The sequence below is a fragment of the Pantherophis guttatus genome, chromosome 10 (assembly GCF_059756535.1).
Source record: "Pantherophis guttatus breed Tessera chromosome 10, ASM5975653v1, whole genome shotgun sequence".
Classification (NCBI taxonomy): domain Eukaryota; kingdom Metazoa; phylum Chordata; class Lepidosauria; order Squamata; family Colubridae; genus Pantherophis; species Pantherophis guttatus.
The window spans coordinates 21,125,865-21,142,530 of record NC_142072.1 but is presented as its reverse complement, the minus strand read 5'-3'; the positions used below and the strand labels follow the sequence as shown (position 1 = coordinate 21,142,530).

Here is a 16,666-nt window from a genome sequence, read left to right as displayed (position 1 = left end):
GTGAGATGGAGCAGCAGAAACAGCAGCGTCCAAGAAGATGCTGGCCATCGCGTCAATCCCACCGTCTCCTTTTCTCCCGCTTTGCTCTGTGGATGTTGGATACGCAGTGCCGAGTGTTTCTAAGCGTCCTGGAGGGTGATGGGCTCGGAGGCCAGAGACAGGCAGGCCCTCCGTGCGTTCTTCAGTCAGCTTCACGGGGAAAACAGGCGTTCCAAAGTGGGTCACCAGGAACCTCTTGTAAACCACAGCCACTGTCTCTCGCTCATTTCATGACTCCATTCTCTCCCTCCCTCCCTCCCTCTCTCTCTCTCTTATATAACTTTTATTACAGAACTTTTTTTTAAAAAAAGAATAAAAACAATTCTAATTTTGAAAGAGAAAAAATAGGGAAAGAAAGAAAAAGTGCAAAGGAAGGAAAAAGTGCAAAGGAAGAAAAAGGGGAGGGAGGGAGGAAAAAAGAGGGAGGGAGGGTGGAAGGAAGGAAAGGAAAAAGAAGAGGGAGGGGGAGGGAGGGAGGAAGGAAGGAAAAGGAAGGAAAAAGAAGGAAGGAAGGAAAGAAAGAAACGAAGGAGGGAGGGAGGAAGGAAGGAAGGAAGGAAGGAAGGAAGGAAGGAAAAAGAAAAGAAATGGAGGGAGGGAGGAAGGAAGGAAGGAAGGAAGGAAGGAAGGAAGGAAGGAAGGAAGGAAGGAAAAAGCAAAGATTAGGAAGGGAAGGAAAAGCAAAGATGATAAAGAAGCAACTTCTGATTTTCTAAACTGCAGTTACAAGTATATTTATATTTTTCCCTCTCTTTAAGGTTACAGCTTAACTTCCTTTTTTCCACTTCCTGCTTTTTCTAGTCATCAGACCCGTAGGGAATCACCAAGTTCATTTTTTTTTTCTTATTTCAGCAAAAAGTCCCTAAATAGTTTCAAGTCACTAATAAACGTAGTTATTGTCCTTTCTCTAATAGAGTCAACTTCACCACCTCTTGCTAATTCTGTCCTCTTCACCAGCCAGGTATTTGAGACTCCTTACACTGATGTGCATATAATAATCCATTCTCTCCTAACCAGGGGAACTAGAAGATAGGAACCATGCCCCCCCCCACCACCTCTTTTTTTTTTTTAAAAAAAAACAACAACGTAGGAGTGGGTCCATCCATCCCAAAGCCACAGCAGAAAAGCCTGGCATCGCATTTTGATGGGGCCACTGCCAAAGGGCAGCCATACCATCTGCTGCCGTTTAGGAGATGGAGATGTGCAAAGGGGAACACAAGAACCTTAAAATGTTCACTTACAAGGGGGCTGTGGAGTCTCCCAGGTAGAGAGGGACAACAGCTGCAGCTCAGTGGTGGAAGACCTGCTTTGCAGTGGTGAAATCCATTTTTTTTTTACTACCAGTTCTGTGGGCATGGCTTGGTGGGCATGGCAGGGGAAGGATACTGCAAAATCTCCATTCCCACCCCACTCCAGGGGAAGGATACTGCAAAATCCCCATTCCCTCCCCACTCCAGGGGGAAGAATACTGCAAAATCTCCATTCCCACCCCATTCCAGGGGAAGGATACTGCAAAATCCCCATTCCCTCCCACTCCTGGGTGAAGGATATTGCAAAATCTCCATTCCTACCCCACTCCAGGGGAAGGATACTGTAAAATTCCCATTCCCTCCCACTCCTGGGTGAAGGATATTGCAAAATCTCCATTCCCACCCCACTCCAGGGAAAGGATGCTGCAAAATTCCCATTCCCTCCCACTCCTGGGTGAAGGATATTGCAAAATCTCCATTCCTATCCCACTCTGGGGCCAGCCAGAGGTGGCATTTGCCAGTTCTCTGAACTACTCAAAATTTCCACTACCGGTTCTCCAAACTACTCAAAATGTCTGCTACCGGTTCTCCAGAACCTGTCAGAACCTGCTGGATGTCACCCCTGCTGCTTTGACGGTCCCAGGAAATCAGAGTTAGGGAACACCTTAGCCTCAAAATATGGAAAATTACAATCCCAGTGGAAAAGGCCACACCAGAAGCAGCTGTCTGCAGATCCCATTGTGGCCATAGCTCCAACTACTGATGTCCTCCTAGCTTCCATGGTCCCGAATGGAATTTAAGTTTTGCTCCATGGAAGAGGAGGAAGAAGGTAACAACAAAGAGACAAAGAAGGAGAAACAAGTTGCTTTTCGAGAAGCATTTCCTGCAGAGTTTACCAACAATGCCCCCGCCCCCATCATAATCTCTTCCTAATTTTGTTTGGGTGCCATGCAGGGCCAGAGAGAGACTGAAAGGCACTTGAATGGAAGCCCTCAAGGGGTTGCGGGTGACAGAAATGCATTCTTTCAATGCCTAATAACTAGAGGAAGCAGGAAAGGTGAACCTGGGCTTTGCATTCTTCTGCATTAAGGCTACCCCAACAGGATGACCAATATCCTCAGCCTGGTGGCTTGTATACAATAATTGACCTGCAGGAAGTTTGGTTTGGAGGTCTGAGCTTAATAGGACATTTGCCTGAAGTAGGCCAGACGGGGCAGGGAAGGACTCCTGGGAAGACAGGACAGAAGCAGGAAAAGCTGAGCGGGGAAAGGGCAGCCTCAGCATGGGACAAGCCAGAGGAAATAGGCTTTTCCTCCAGGTTGGGAACAGGTCCAAGGAAACCCGTCAAAGCATTATTTCTAAAGATTCAGGAAGCAACTTCCCGGTTCTTCTTTTCAACAATGTCTAGAGGAGCTACGTCAGCAGACCTCATCCCAGGCCAGATGTTGGAGCACCAAAAGGCATGTCAGTCGATGAATGTGCAGTGCAGAGTTTTAAATCAAGAGTTTTTTTTTAAAAAAAGCAGACTAGACTGCCTTATCTGTATTATCAGCCTCCCAAAACCAAAATGAGATAATGCTATGTTTGTTTAATGCAACATAACCTTGAAGCCCTGTTGGTGACGGAGCAAATAGCCTCAGCTGAAAAATATTCCCTCCAGGGGTGGTTCGGTCAAAGAAGTCAAAATGGAGGCTACAAATAATGCAATCAAAGTTTGGTGCGTTTTTTTATGTTACAGCACAGAGGTCTTCAAACTTGGCAGCTTTAAGACTTGTGGACATCAACTCCCAGAATTCTCCAGCCAGCTATGCTGGCTGGAGAATTCTGGGAGTTGATGTCCACAAGTCTTAAAGCTGCCAAGTTTGGAGACCTCTGTTACAGCGTATCCCATCCCTGGGTCCTAAGGCAATCCGAGGAATTTATCCATAATGTTTTACCTGCAACAGCTCATTCTCATAGCCAATGATCAGCTGAATATCTAGGAGAAATTAGGCTGCATGTTTAAGCAGGCCCTTTTGACTTCACAGTTAACAAAAGAGGCACAAACTCGTACTTTTAAATCCTAGATTAATTTACCTGGAATAACAGTTCAAGTTTCAAAATATTATATGAATACATCTGGGGGAAAATAAAGGCTGGGATAAGCGGAGTACAGAAAAGTCTGTTATTCCTAGAAATTCATCAAAATGCTTTTTCTAATAAGAATGGAATTTCATTTTGAACTGATTCTAAAGTTTAGGCCAAGCTTTTCAATGCAGCTCAGAAATACCCACTGTTTTCTCTCTGCTGAATGATGTAAACTTTTTAAACCCTAAGGAACTATGATTAGCGCCTGCTTTAGATAAAAAGCAACAGCTTCTGTCCATCTCCCACTGATTTGGGTTTGCAAACAAGCAGATGTAATTCCCCAATCTCTTTAAATATAAATTGCAAGCTAGTGAAACAATGGCTAGGCTTAATATTATCTGTAGCTATTCTGTAATTTCTATATTTTCAGTTTACTACAATGTACAGAGCTATTCATTGTGGCTTACTCCAATGACTGTCTGTCTGTCTGTCTGTCTACCGACCTACCTACAATCTTTCTATCTATCCATCCATCTATCATCTATCATCTATCATCTATCAATCTATCTATCTATCTATCTATCTATCTACCGACCTACCTACCATCTATCTATCCATCCATCAATCTATCAATCTATCAGTCTATCAGTCTGTCTGTCTGTCTGTCTGTCTGTCTGTCTATCTATCTATCTATCTATCTATCTATCTATCTATCTATCTATCTATCTATCTATCTATCTACCATCTATCTATCCATCCATCTCCATCCATCCACCATCTATCTATCTATCTATCTATCTATCTATCTATCTATCTATCTATCTATCTATCTATCTATCTATCTATCTATCTATCTATCTCACATTCCTACACTGCCCATCTCACAGTTGAAGTCAACACATCTTAGAATTGTCACAGTTAAGAAAAACTGCCTGGTATCAACTATGGAAGGAGGAAGGCAGTCTGTGTACAGACCTATGTTTGATCAGGGCTTTGCAAATATTTGTTGAGGTTGCCGGGGTAAATGAAGGAGGATGGCTGCAGTGCTACAGCTCAGCCACAGAACTGAAATTTGCAACTCCTGAGAGAATGGGGTGACTCTTCTCCAAAATACAGAGGGAGGGGGGCATGGGAACAACAAGTGCCATTTTCCAGTCTGCGGAAGAAAGGGGGATCAACCCCCTTCACTAGGAAACTGGATTCTGGAAATGTTCAGGAAACCAGTGAGGTTCATATTAAAGGTAGTCCTCAACTTATGATTGTAATGGAATCTGCCCATTATGACTATAAGTCGTGACAGTTGTAAAGAGAACCACACATGTGACTGACCCAATTTTACCACCTTTTCTTGTGGCAGTCATTAAACAAGTCAATTGTTTGCTATGATGCAGTTTGGCTGAAAACCAGAAGCAAATGCCAATTTTCTGCAAAAACGTCTTAAAACATTGTCAGGTGAACATGAGACACAACAAATGGTCATTAATGCAGGCCAGTTGCTAAGCACCCGAAATGCGGTCACATAACCATGGAGGAGGAACGCAGAAATGTTGGAAGTGTGAATCCAGGTCATAAGTAGCTTTTTCAGAGTCCGTCCTAACTTCGACTGGCCGTAGGCGAAGGACTATCTGTTTAGGAGATTATACTTCCTAGGTTTGCAAGGAACCTAATTATGCATGCTTTGTGAACACAACCATTGGCAGGGAAAGTGCAAACCTCCAAATATTGGGCTACAAGTCCTATCAACATGAAGACTGATGGAAGAATGTGGAGATGTGAGTTTGCGGAAACTTTGGTTAGTGTCTTCTAGCGGTTGGAAGGGTTTCATTCTTTCACAATGTACTTGGGAGATGCCAAATTTGAATCCAGTTTCTTCTTGGAATGATGTCCTGCAGCTTCTCAGCCAACATCTTCCCACATTTTGGAATTTCTCTTCAGCAGTTCCCACCTCTAATCAAAGGCCCTGCCTCAACCTGGTCAGGACCATACCTCCAAACCTGATTAATCCCTGATTAATCTGAACCCGTGGCTCAGTGGCCCTGATCCCACCTCCACCCCCATGAGTCTCAATGTTGATGTTGGCTTCTCCATCTGTGGGGAGATCCTCCAACAAGAAAGGAAGGCCCTGCTTCCTAAACAAGGAAAACTCAAGACTGAGCAATAAAGGAGAATATTCGTAGCTCAGGGTTGAAATGAGGGGAGTCCTTGGTGCTCCCTGAGCTTGCTTGTTTTTTCTTGCAGATGTTTCTTGATGAATGATAACGACTTCATGAATGAAACGTCTGCAGGAAAACAAGCAAGCTCAGAGAGCACCAAGGACCCCCTCAAGATGAATCAACTGCCCTGCAAGCAAGCCGATCAGTGTAAGTCAGCAAGCACAGAGTTTTGATTACTCAACCGTGAAACTAACTCAACCAAAGCTGCCTCTGGATCCTTTCCTGGGTATCTGCAAGCCACTGTTGGCACCACCAGCTTCTTTGCAAAACTGCACCAGGTCCAGCCAAAGGGAGGATCCTGCCCTGTTTGTCTCCCATTCCACGCAACCACACAAGGAGCCGCAAAGCTGAAGCTTAAGCCACATCTTTCTGGCAGAACTGCTGGGTGGAGCTCCCAAACCACGTGCCGAGTCAGTCCAGCCTTAGGCAAACTGTAATTATGCTGGGGGTGGGGAGGCCAGCCTAATGGCATTCGTCCTGGCTGGTCCTGGCTTTCCTAGGCGGTTTGCAAATAAGGGGAGGGCAGGGGACACACACACACCCTTGCAGAGACCTTTCCCTTTGCGTCAGATGGTGGGAAGGAGGGAGTTTTTTGTGACCAGATTTTAAAAGAAAAGAAGAAGAAGAAGAAGAAGCTTTTCCAATACCAGGCGGGAGAAGCCGGGGATGTAGCCTAGCACTGGGGAAGACAAAGCAAACATATTTTTCTTTGGTTATTGAGGAGTTAAGGAAACCGACTGCCGCTTCGAGCTCTAAAGCAGGGGTCTCCAACCTTGTCAACTGTAAGACTTGTGGACTTCAACTCCCAGAATTCTGGGAGTTGAAATCCACAAGTCTTAAAATTGAGAAATTTGGAGACCCCTGCTCTAAAGAAATTCATTTGGCCTATGATTTTTGCAAAGGGGAGGGGGAGGGAAAATGGCCCTATTAGGAAGATTGGAGATTAGGGGGCTGAAGCCCCAGCTCTGTGCTTTCTGGTGAAAATAGCTGAGTTCCAGCAACATTTCTGCAATGCAAACCTTGGAGGTGCATAAAACAGTCCTGGGAGTCCAAACAGAGCAGTCCACCTCCTTTTCAAACCCTCCAAGGTCACTTTATCTGGTCAGGCTCTTGGTCCATCTCATCTAAAGAGAAGCAGTGGGTATATTATAGCCTGACCAGGTGGCTCACTGGCTAAGACAGTGAGCTTGTCGATCAGAAAGGTCGGCATTTCGGCGGTTCGAATCCCTAGCACAGGTCTCCTGCGTGAGCAGGAGGTTGGACTAGATGATCTCAAAGATCCCTTCCAACTCTGTTACCGTTACAGGGGAGATGCTGTGGCCTGGACCTTCCATAAAACTTTGCAAATTGTGCAGGCACAGCCGCATTTGAACCAAATACTTGGCCTGGTTACTGAAATAGGTTATTTCTTGGATTCATATCTTACACTGCCCTGTAAACTTACTAGACAAGTAGCCTGGGAACTCAGTCGCCACATCTAAACGGTCTACAGTGGTGTTTTTCAAACTGTGGCAAGCCATGCTGACTGGGGAATTCTGGGAGTGGAAGTCCACACATCTGAAAGTTGCCAAAACATCAGTCTACGGCTTCCCTATAGGAAAAGGATTCTACTTTTGAGGACAGAGCAGAAATTCTTTGTCGTGTAAGTTCCCAGCTGTGATAGTCAACACTGCCACATTGGCCTGGAAATGAACAGAAGAAAACCTTCAACCTCATGCACTGATGGGGAGTGTTATTGACTTATCCCCATTTTAATAGTGGAGGTCAGCTTCCCTATCATTTTTATGGGTTGGAAGGGATTTCTGAAACCATCTAGGGTTAGCCTTAACCAGTAGACCAGAGAGGTAACACGATCAGATGATAATTCGACTTTATTGTAAGGCTACGTTTACAAAATCTTGCAGGTTTCAAAGTACAAATCTTCTACTGTCTCCTTTATAGCCTGAGAAACTAGGGAGGGTCACTTCTGCACCTCTTCCTCTGCCCATTATGTAGCTAATGGTTACACCTTATCTGACCATTTCCTAGACAGCATTTCTTTGTCCCATCTCCCAAGGTCTTCCTCACATATCATTACATCTAATCTAACACCCTGCTTGGTGCAGGAATTTGCCACTGTAATTCCCCGCCCTCCTGTATTTCTATACCACCAACCTATTAATCCACTTATCTCCACTGTAGTCCATCCCTGAACAGCCTTAACCATTAGGAAATTATTCCGGATGTCCACTCAAAATCTCCTTCCTTGTTGTTTCTTCTGTCTTCAATTCTGACATTAGCTCTCTGAAGACAATTACTAGGTCTCCCCTATAGTCTTCTCTTCTCCAAGTGAACTGCCCCCAACACTTCCAACCACTCCTCACATCTTGTTCCTTCTTGAGTCCTTTTCCAAACAAATGAATCTTTATCATTTATTCATGTTCCTTCAGAAGACACCTCAACCCTCAGTAGCACAAGGAATCTGTACATGCATGAACAACATGCCCTGCCACAACTCACGTGGGTTTTTTCATATGTTGCATGAACCCAGCCTCTATTCGTCGAATTATGATCACATCAAAACTTTGCTTAATGCAACATGTTAAACCAAACATGTTTTTGCACGTAAGCTTTAGCATCAAATGAGCTGCTTATTTACTAAGCAAAAGTGTACTGTAACACTGAACAATAAGCCACGTTAATCAACCGCAATGGCCAGATATAGACAACATGCTAAATTTAAACTAAATAAACCATACTACGCCTTAAGGCAGTTATTCCCAACTTGTGATTCCTGGTGAACCATAAGCGCTTTTCTGGCAAATAGCAGAAAAAGGCTATGCAACTAGAATAGATCAAAGGAACACGATGACTGAAGTATTTTCTCAGTGAGAAATAATAAGTAATTATTAGAAAGATGACTGAAGAGGATGAAAGTTGTGGAGATGGCTACACAACTCTTCTCTTTAAGCAGAGAAAAATTAATATCTGATAAATGCATTTATAGCTGATTGGAAAATCCTTGTAGATTTTTTTTTGCATACAATGGAAACAAAATGCACTTTAGGATTTGTGGTTTTGATGTTTAGGGGGGAAAAAACCTGGATAATAGAAAACAGTGAATTTTCGTTTGTAAACAAACAGTAGTAGGGGATAATTTTGTAATTGTGCTTATATTTGCTGCAAAGGAAATTGGAAGTTTTTCCTTCTATTTATTTTTATTCTTTCTTTTGGCACTCTGACTTTTTTTCCCCTTTCTTATTTCGTTCCTTCTTTGCTGCCTTTACTCTTTATTAGTTGATCTTAGTTTTTATGCATAGCCAGTTTGGTTTAGTGGCTAAGGCTCCAGGCCAGAAACTGGGAGAGAGTAAATTCATGCCCGCCTTAAGCATGAAAGCCAACTAGGTGACTTTGGGCCAGTCCCACCCTCTCTCTAGCTCAACCCACCTCTCAGGGTTGTTGTTGTGGGGAAATTAGGAGAAAGAAGAAACATTAGGCATGTTCACCGCCTTGAGGTCTTTATAAAAAAATAACAGAGATGGGATAAAAATAAATAAGGTCCTTTGCAAAATTTATTTTTTAAGAAAAGAAAACGAGAAAAGAACTCTGTCTTGAACGGCCCTTGACAAATGCTTGACCAGAGGGCAACTTTGAAATGTTTCAGATGCCTTGTGGAGATGGCAATTGCAGCAAAACCTTGCAACAACCATCTCATGGTTCTTATCGAAAGAACAAATGGGGCGTGTCTGCCCAAGTATGATACACAACCCTTCCCACACCATTCCAGCCACAGCAGTGGCAGGCAACTCTCACCCAACACGTTGCTTGGAAGGTCATGCGCTGGGGCAATGGTCCAAGACGTCCCTTCAAGGGCATAGCTCTCATCACTGGACACTTGACAGAGGCTTAAATTAGCATCGAGGGACCCTCCTATCCAATTTATTTATTCATTTGCACAATTCATATGGCTGCCCATCTCACCAGAAGTGACTCTGGGTGATGTAGAGCAAAAACGATGAGGCTAGTCCTCCACATGTAAACCGTAACAGAGCCTGCCCATTAGGGTTGTAGGTCATAATGGTTGTAAAAACCTGCAACTGGTTTTATGACCTTTTCATGCGCTAATCATTAAGCAAATTATTAAGTGGATGCTGAAGTCATTGAGTGAACTAATTTCATTTCATTTCATTTCATTGTATTTGATTTATATACCGCCCTACTCCCGGAGGACTCAGGGTGGTGAACAGGCACAAGATAAAACACATAGAATACAAAAATTTAAGAGCAGAAGTAAAAACGAATTAAATCAATTTAGCCCAAGACAAATTTAAAACCCCAGGTTAAGAACAAATTAAAATTTACATTAAAATTTACATTAAAAAGAGAATGGGAGAGGTTAGGCCAGACCAGCCTGATGAAATAAAAAGGTCTTGAGAGCGCGGCGGAAGGTGCGTAGATCCGGGATCCTCCGTATCTCCGGGGGGAGCTTGTTCCAGATAGTAGGTGCCCCCACAGAGAAGGCTCTCCCCCTGGGGGCCACCAGCCAACATTGTTTGGCCGACGGCACCCGGAGGAGTCCCTCTCTGTGAGAGCGTACCGGCCGGTGGGAGGCCATTTGCGGCAGCAGGCGGTCCCGTAAATAACCAGGTCCTAAGCCATGGAGTGTCCTAAAGGTGGTAACCAAAACCTTGAAGCGCACCCGGAAGACCACCGGGAGCCAGTGCAGCTGGCTAATAGTTGACTATCAACGTAGTTTCGCTGAAAACCGGAAGGAAGAGCTGGTTTTCAGCAAAACCGTCTTAAAATGTGGCCATGTGATGGTGGGTTGTTGCAAATGGCCATAAAGGCGCCATGTTGCCAAGCACTCACAGTTTAATCACTGGATGGTGGAAGAGGGCCGACCATTGGAACTTTGAATCTGGGAGATAAATCCCCATTTTTAGGTCAGTCATAACCAGGATGGATTTGATTTAAATCGAGTTGATTTAAATCATGATTTAAAACACTAATAAAAAGACCTGATTTAAATCAACTCGATTTAAATCATAATTTTTAAAGAGCAACTGTCATCTCTCCTTTGACCCGCTGTTGACTCACCGATAGTCCCAGTGTTGCAGAATATACAGCCTTGTGCTACATAACTAAGCTCAATTTCATGCTGAATAAATTATTTATGTATCTTAAATAGAAAACTATCTTACAATAGATTTTTACCCCAAAAGTTTTTTAATTAAAATAAATTCAATAAAAATCAAAAAAATCTGATTTGAATAAAAAAATCCGATTTAAATAAAAAAAATCTGATTTAAATAAAAAAATCCATTTTTTAAAAAAATTTTTAAAAAATCATTGATTTTTATCCACCCTGGCCGTAACTTCAAATTGTCGCTAAGTGACAGGTCATAAGTCAAGGGCTAACTGTAAATGTGTCAAAGACAGTCTTTTTTTTAAAGGCAAACCCAAGAACTTTGATCAACAATGGAACCAATCTCAAGGTCTCACCAGCCCTCTGAGTTCACCAAGTTTGATGGCACAGCCAAATCTCCAAGGACTTCTGGAAAAGAAGGCAGAACAGAGCTAGCTAAACTCACTTCAGAAGGGAGAATGTTCCAGAAGGCGGGTTCCATGGCAGAGAAGTATTGCCTTTGCAAACCCACCAAATGCAGATCTCTGAGAGACAGGATCCACAGCATGCCTCGTACCAGATCCAGTGAGATTTCAAGATGTAAACATCTTTCTTCAATAGGTGGGTTTCCCAACAAGTCTCAGACCTTTGCAAATCTGCTCAGTGGGCCCCCGTCCAGCCCCACGACAGTAGCCACCAAGTCAAGTTTGGAGAGAAACGTCCATTTGGAGCAGTGTTTTGTTTACATCACACAAGTAAGGAAAACCACCGCTTTTTCTCTTGCTCATCCAGAAACATCTGTGCAGACGGGGACCACATTTGATGCTAAGCCATAGTTGGTTGAATAATGGTTTACTGAATTGGCTAGATGAGCAGAACAGGCCAAACTATCCCCTCTGCTTCATACAATGGTTGCAACCTACAGCATGTTAAGACCAAGGCAAAAGCAGGACATACTGTGGCTCAGCATATGGCGTGAGAAATGCTGGAATATTGGGAGCTTGACCCAGTAAGTCAGTTGTCTTAGATCAGGTTCTCCACACCTGGTCCTCTCCAGGTGCATTGGCCTTCCAGTCCCACAACTACTATCCAGAAAAGCATCTGAAGGCCAACTCATCTGAAAGACAGCAGGCTGGAGAAAAGAAGATCAAGATGGATGATCCTGCATCTCACTTGAAAGATTTTTCACACCTCGGTGGCTTCTCTTGGCAGCCTCTCTTGGGCTCACTTGTGACCTCCCTGCATTTCTTTGCAGTCTAGTAGTCCAACAAGCTTCCTTAGCCAGGCATTCCTACACACCTTTAGATTTCTCCTACACCTTCTGTCTACAAGTATCCACCTCGGGATCATGAGATTCATCCTTCCTTCCTTGCTCCACTTTAGGTCCCCTCCACTTCGGAAGAATCAACCAACACCCACAAATAAGCCCAATGTAGACCCACATGAGCTGGCTGGCTTCCAGGCATGTTGTAGGACAGGGGTCTCCAATCTTGGCAACTTTAAGACTTGTGGTCTTCAACTCCCAGAGTTCAACTCCCAGAGTTCCTCAGCCAGCTTTGCTTTGCTGGCTGAGGAATTCTGGGAATTGAAGTCCACAAGTCTTAAAGTTGCCAAGGTTGGAGACCCCTGTTGTAGACTCAGACGCTGGACTCCCATCTTACCTTCTTAGCCCAGCAGCTGCTAAGCCCACAAGCTGAAGGCCACTTCCTCCAGCCTGGAGAAACCCTCGCCCCACTGGAGGGAAATTAAGGGGGTTATAGTCAGAACAGGAGGGAGCTGCATTGGGAAGCTGCTGTGGATTATGGGTCCTTTGCCACCAACTCCCTGGTCACAATATCAAGCACCTATATCAAGCCTATTTAGGAAGGAGAAGAAAAACATTGTCTACAATTCTAACTGATGGAAGTCCTATCATCATCCTGGTGGTGCCTGACTACAAATAGGTCATGGGTAGACTTCAACTCAAGGTCAAGCATCCAATGGATAACCAACCCAAAGGAACAAACCCACACGGCCTTGCCTTAACTTGCCATCACTACACCAATGAGGAATTATGTCATGTCATTTGCACAATGACATCATGAGCCCAGATGACATCATCCTGGCTTCTCATAGCCGGCCACTCATACCCTGCATAGACGGGATGAATAATTTTCGGAGAAGGAACGCTAGTCGAATCACTCGGTGTTTTACAGAACGTTATGCACAGCATGTTATTATGCGCGTAATAAATTGATCTGTGACCTAACTGAATGAGCCAGGCCTACGCAACATACTGTACCAAGCCACACCAAAACTACCCAAGGGCGAAATTAAAACTCTGCACGTTGCACACACTAAGTTTATAACTGACCTAATTAAGAGTGTTGTGTGGATACATCCTGCACTTCTTTTTTCATTTATTTGAAACTTCATCCCTCTTATATTTATCCCCTTCTTTTTCTTAAAGCAGCCGTGAGTTTCACCTCAGTTTATGTGCTTGGAAAGGCGATGTCATGGACTCTGTCCCCGTTAAAACTCAGGAAATGAGGGGCCAATTACAATGGCTCCATCTTTGTGGAGGAATGCAGAAGTTGGCTCTTTGAAGCCAACTGCAAAAGTGGAATCCTGAGACTCAAATGACCAGCCTATGTTGAAGTATCACTCAAGACAAAAGGTGCCCCACCCAGCATTCTCTAAATGGGTTTTTGCAAAGTTATTTCATGTCCAAAGTCCCTGGTGATTATAGCTAGCAGGGTTTGGGAAATTTCCCCACATGGAAAAAAAAAGGAGAAATCTTGAACAAGGTTCAAGATTTAGGGTATAGGGTAGAGTGATCCTATACCAGGGATCTGCAATCTTAAGTACTCAAAGAGCCATTTGGACCCGTTTCCCACAGAAAAGAAAACACCGGGAGCCACAAAACCTGGGTGGGCGTGGCCAACTCGATGTCACTCACTTCCACCAGTCACATGACCACCCCTAGCCACGCCTACTGAGCCAGTCATTAGGGCAGAGAACCAGTTGGTAAAAAACACCGGGAACCACAAAATCCTTTTGGCATATCTCTCTCTCCCCTCCCTCCCTCCCCCCTCTCTCTCCCTCTCTCTCCCTCTTTCTGTGTCTCTCTATGTCTCTCTCTCTCTCCCCCCTCTCTCTAGCTCTCTGTCTGCCCTAGCCGCTTCTCCATCCCCCGCCATCGCGGGGCCAGGTGAGGAGTGACTGGGAGGGGAGGGCAAGGGGCGGGGCCAGCCAGTGGTGGGATCACCTGACAGGGAGCCACAGCAGAGGGCCCAAAGAGCCGCATGTGGCTCCGGAGCCGCAGGTTGCTGACCCCTGTCCTATTCCCCTCTCCCACCCCACTTCTATCAAGCCTATTTAGGAAAGAAGAAAAATATTGTCTACAATTCTGACTGATGGAAGTCCTATCATCATCCTAGTGGTGCCAGACTACAAATAGGCCATCATTGAAGATGGGTGGACTTCAACTCCCAAGAATTCCCCAGCCAGCCTTGCTGGGCCATACCATATTTTTGGAGAACCAGGCCAGGAATCAGAATTTGCAGAGGCAAAGCTCTTAATAAGGGACAGGCCCAACTGGTCAGACGAAATAGGGGGAAAAAGAAATACATTTTTGGGTGGTGGATTAAGAGAGCCGTCATCCATCCGTGAAGTGGTGGCCGGGGCCTCAACTTTCTTTCCCCTTTGTGCAGCAGAGATGCTGGACCGCAGGCCGGCCTCCACCCCATCCCCTTCACTCTACCCCACCCCCTTCTTTCCAGGAAGGCCCAAGCCCAGCCAAGCCCACCCCTCCTGCAGACCCCCATTCAAGACCAGCCTCAGCAGAACTTGGGGGCAGCAACTGTCCCCTTGAGAAGGGAGGGGCTCTCCCCCATTCCCCCATTCCCCCACCCACCCACCCAAGGTCAGAAAGGAAAACCAGGCAGGTGGTCTTTCCTTCAATCCCCAAGCAGCTGTCGGGGAAGATGCCAGTTCTGGGTTGGGGAGGAAGTGGGATGGTTATTTATAAACCCCCAATCCAGGGCAGACTGCATGGCTCTTTCCCTCCCTCCCTCCCCTTCCCCCTTTCTCCAGGCTGGGTCTGAGACCCTGGAAAGAAGTTGGGGGGGAGGGGGAAGGGCTGCTTTATCTGTGCCCTTCCTAGAAAATGTCCCGAGGGAGGGAGCTGTCCCAGCTCCAAGAATCAGCAAAGGCCAAAGGGAGGGGGGGGAGAAATCGGGCTCTGCGTCCTTCCTCCCACCCTTAGGTTTCAGTGCCCCCCCACCCAAACACACACACACACACACACACACCACCGCCGGTCCTGCAAGGAAAGCTGCGTTTCCCACTCCCCATCACGCCCCTCCCTTGCAAGCAGAGGCAGATTGTTCGGAAGGGGGGGGGGAGGGAGGGCGGCCAAGGTCCCACCGGCGGATCCCCCCAGCCACCCACCCCTCTTTTTTTCCCGCGCAGATCCAGACAAAAATCTTTCTCTTCCCCCCCCCGCCCCAGTTCTTCTCCATCCCTTGCCTCCCCCCTCCCCCTCCCCCAAATCCTTCGCGGCAGCATCTTCTCCTCCTCCTCCTCCTCCGAAGCGCTCGCAAATATTTACCTCCCCGATCGGCCGGCTGTTGCTTCCCGCCGGGGGCCTTGGGCTGCTCGGCGCTCTTCTCCATCCTGGATCGTGGGAAGGAGGGATACGGCCGGGGGCGAGGAAGAGGAAGAGGAAGGGGGCGGGTGGGGGCCTGGTCTCGCGTGTCCGTCCGTCCCCCCCGTCCCCCTCTCTCTCGCTCGGGTCTCGTGGAAGGCTGTCCTTCCGCGATCCTTTGGCTTTCCGATCCGGGGAGGCTGGGATCAAATCAGGGACGATCTTTTTCTCGGAAACGGGGCGGGGAGGGGGTGGGGGGAGAAGTGGAGGAGGAGGAAGATCTTCCAAAGAATTCAGCAAATCCTCCAGCCTCGCTCTTCCTCTTTTTGCATCGCGGGCGGCTTGTGAGCCAGGAGAACTTGGTTTGAAAGCGAGGCGGTGGCCGGGCGGCAAAGCACAAAGCCGGGAATATTAGGGAGGGACCCCCCCTCTCCCCTCCCCAACTCCTGGGGGGGAAAATTCCTTTGTACCGTTATTATTCCCCCCCCTCTTTTTCCCACCATCCAATATTGCTGGATCGGGAAAAGATGGGGGAGAAAAGGGGTGGGGATGGGGCGTCCTTAACCCAGGCGGCTGGAAGTAAAAAAAAAAAAAAGAAAGAGAGAGAGATTTAAAAAAGAAAAGAAAAAAAATTAAAAAAGAGAGGGGGGGGCAGCCAGCAATAAATCCAGCCCGGCTCCGCTAACAGCTGATTCTGCAAAATGACCAGAGCGAGAATCTCAACTATTGTACATCCTCAGTCTGGCCTCTGAAGCTGGGCGCTACCATCACCGGGGGGGGGGGAGAGAGAGAGAGATCCCCCCCCTCTCCCGCTAGAAACCGCGGACCTTTCGGGTTATCGACCCACGCGCGCTTCCGAGGCCGGGAAGGAGATTCCATGCTCCGGTCCCTGAAAGAAGGAGAGAGAGGGAAAGCTCTTTTTCGGGCTCGCCATGCGGCACCTCCCCCCCCCCCGGGTCGCCGCCGCCACTTGGTCGCGCCCGGGGAGCGTGTTGAGAAAGTTCAGATTAGATTCCTCGCCCAGCAGCTGAATTGCGTGACTCATTTGGGAGGGGAGGGGGGAAGAGGGCTGCGGGGAGGGGGGAGGGGGGGATTTCCAAGGCTGGACTAAGGAGGAGGCGATTTCCAAGGAGGGGGGGGGAGGGGGGGAGATTGAATGTCTTGTTCATCAGCAGCCCCAATGCAGAAGGTCTCCTGGTCTCCGGAGCTACAGGTGATCTGAGGTTGGAATGGGTTGTTAACGGATTAACAAGAGTTGGAAGGAACTTTGTAGCAGTGGAGAAATCTAAAATTTGTTACTACCGGTTCTGTGGGCGTGGCTTGGTGGAGGGGTGGATAATGTGACTGGGTGGGCTGGCCAATTATT

At 46.5% G+C, this 16,666-nt stretch overlaps 1 protein-coding gene across 2 annotated transcripts in view; it reads right to left on the bottom strand.

Moving 5' to 3' along the window:
- Positions 1-16,247, bottom strand: part of MAP7D1 (MAP7 domain containing 1) — an 84,369-nt gene extending 68,122 nt beyond the window's left edge. Inside the window, exon 1 of one of the 2 annotated variants that reach the window (XM_060691421.2) lies at positions 15,265-16,247. In XM_060691421.2, the coding sequence (XP_060547404.2) occupies positions 15,265-15,328 (64 nt within the window). In that variant the 5' untranslated portion in view covers positions 15,329-16,247. The remainder of the gene's footprint in view (positions 1-15,264) is intronic. The other variant, XM_087876301.1, reaches the window with a different exon arrangement.
- Between the last annotated feature and the right edge of the window lie 419 nt (positions 16,248-16,666).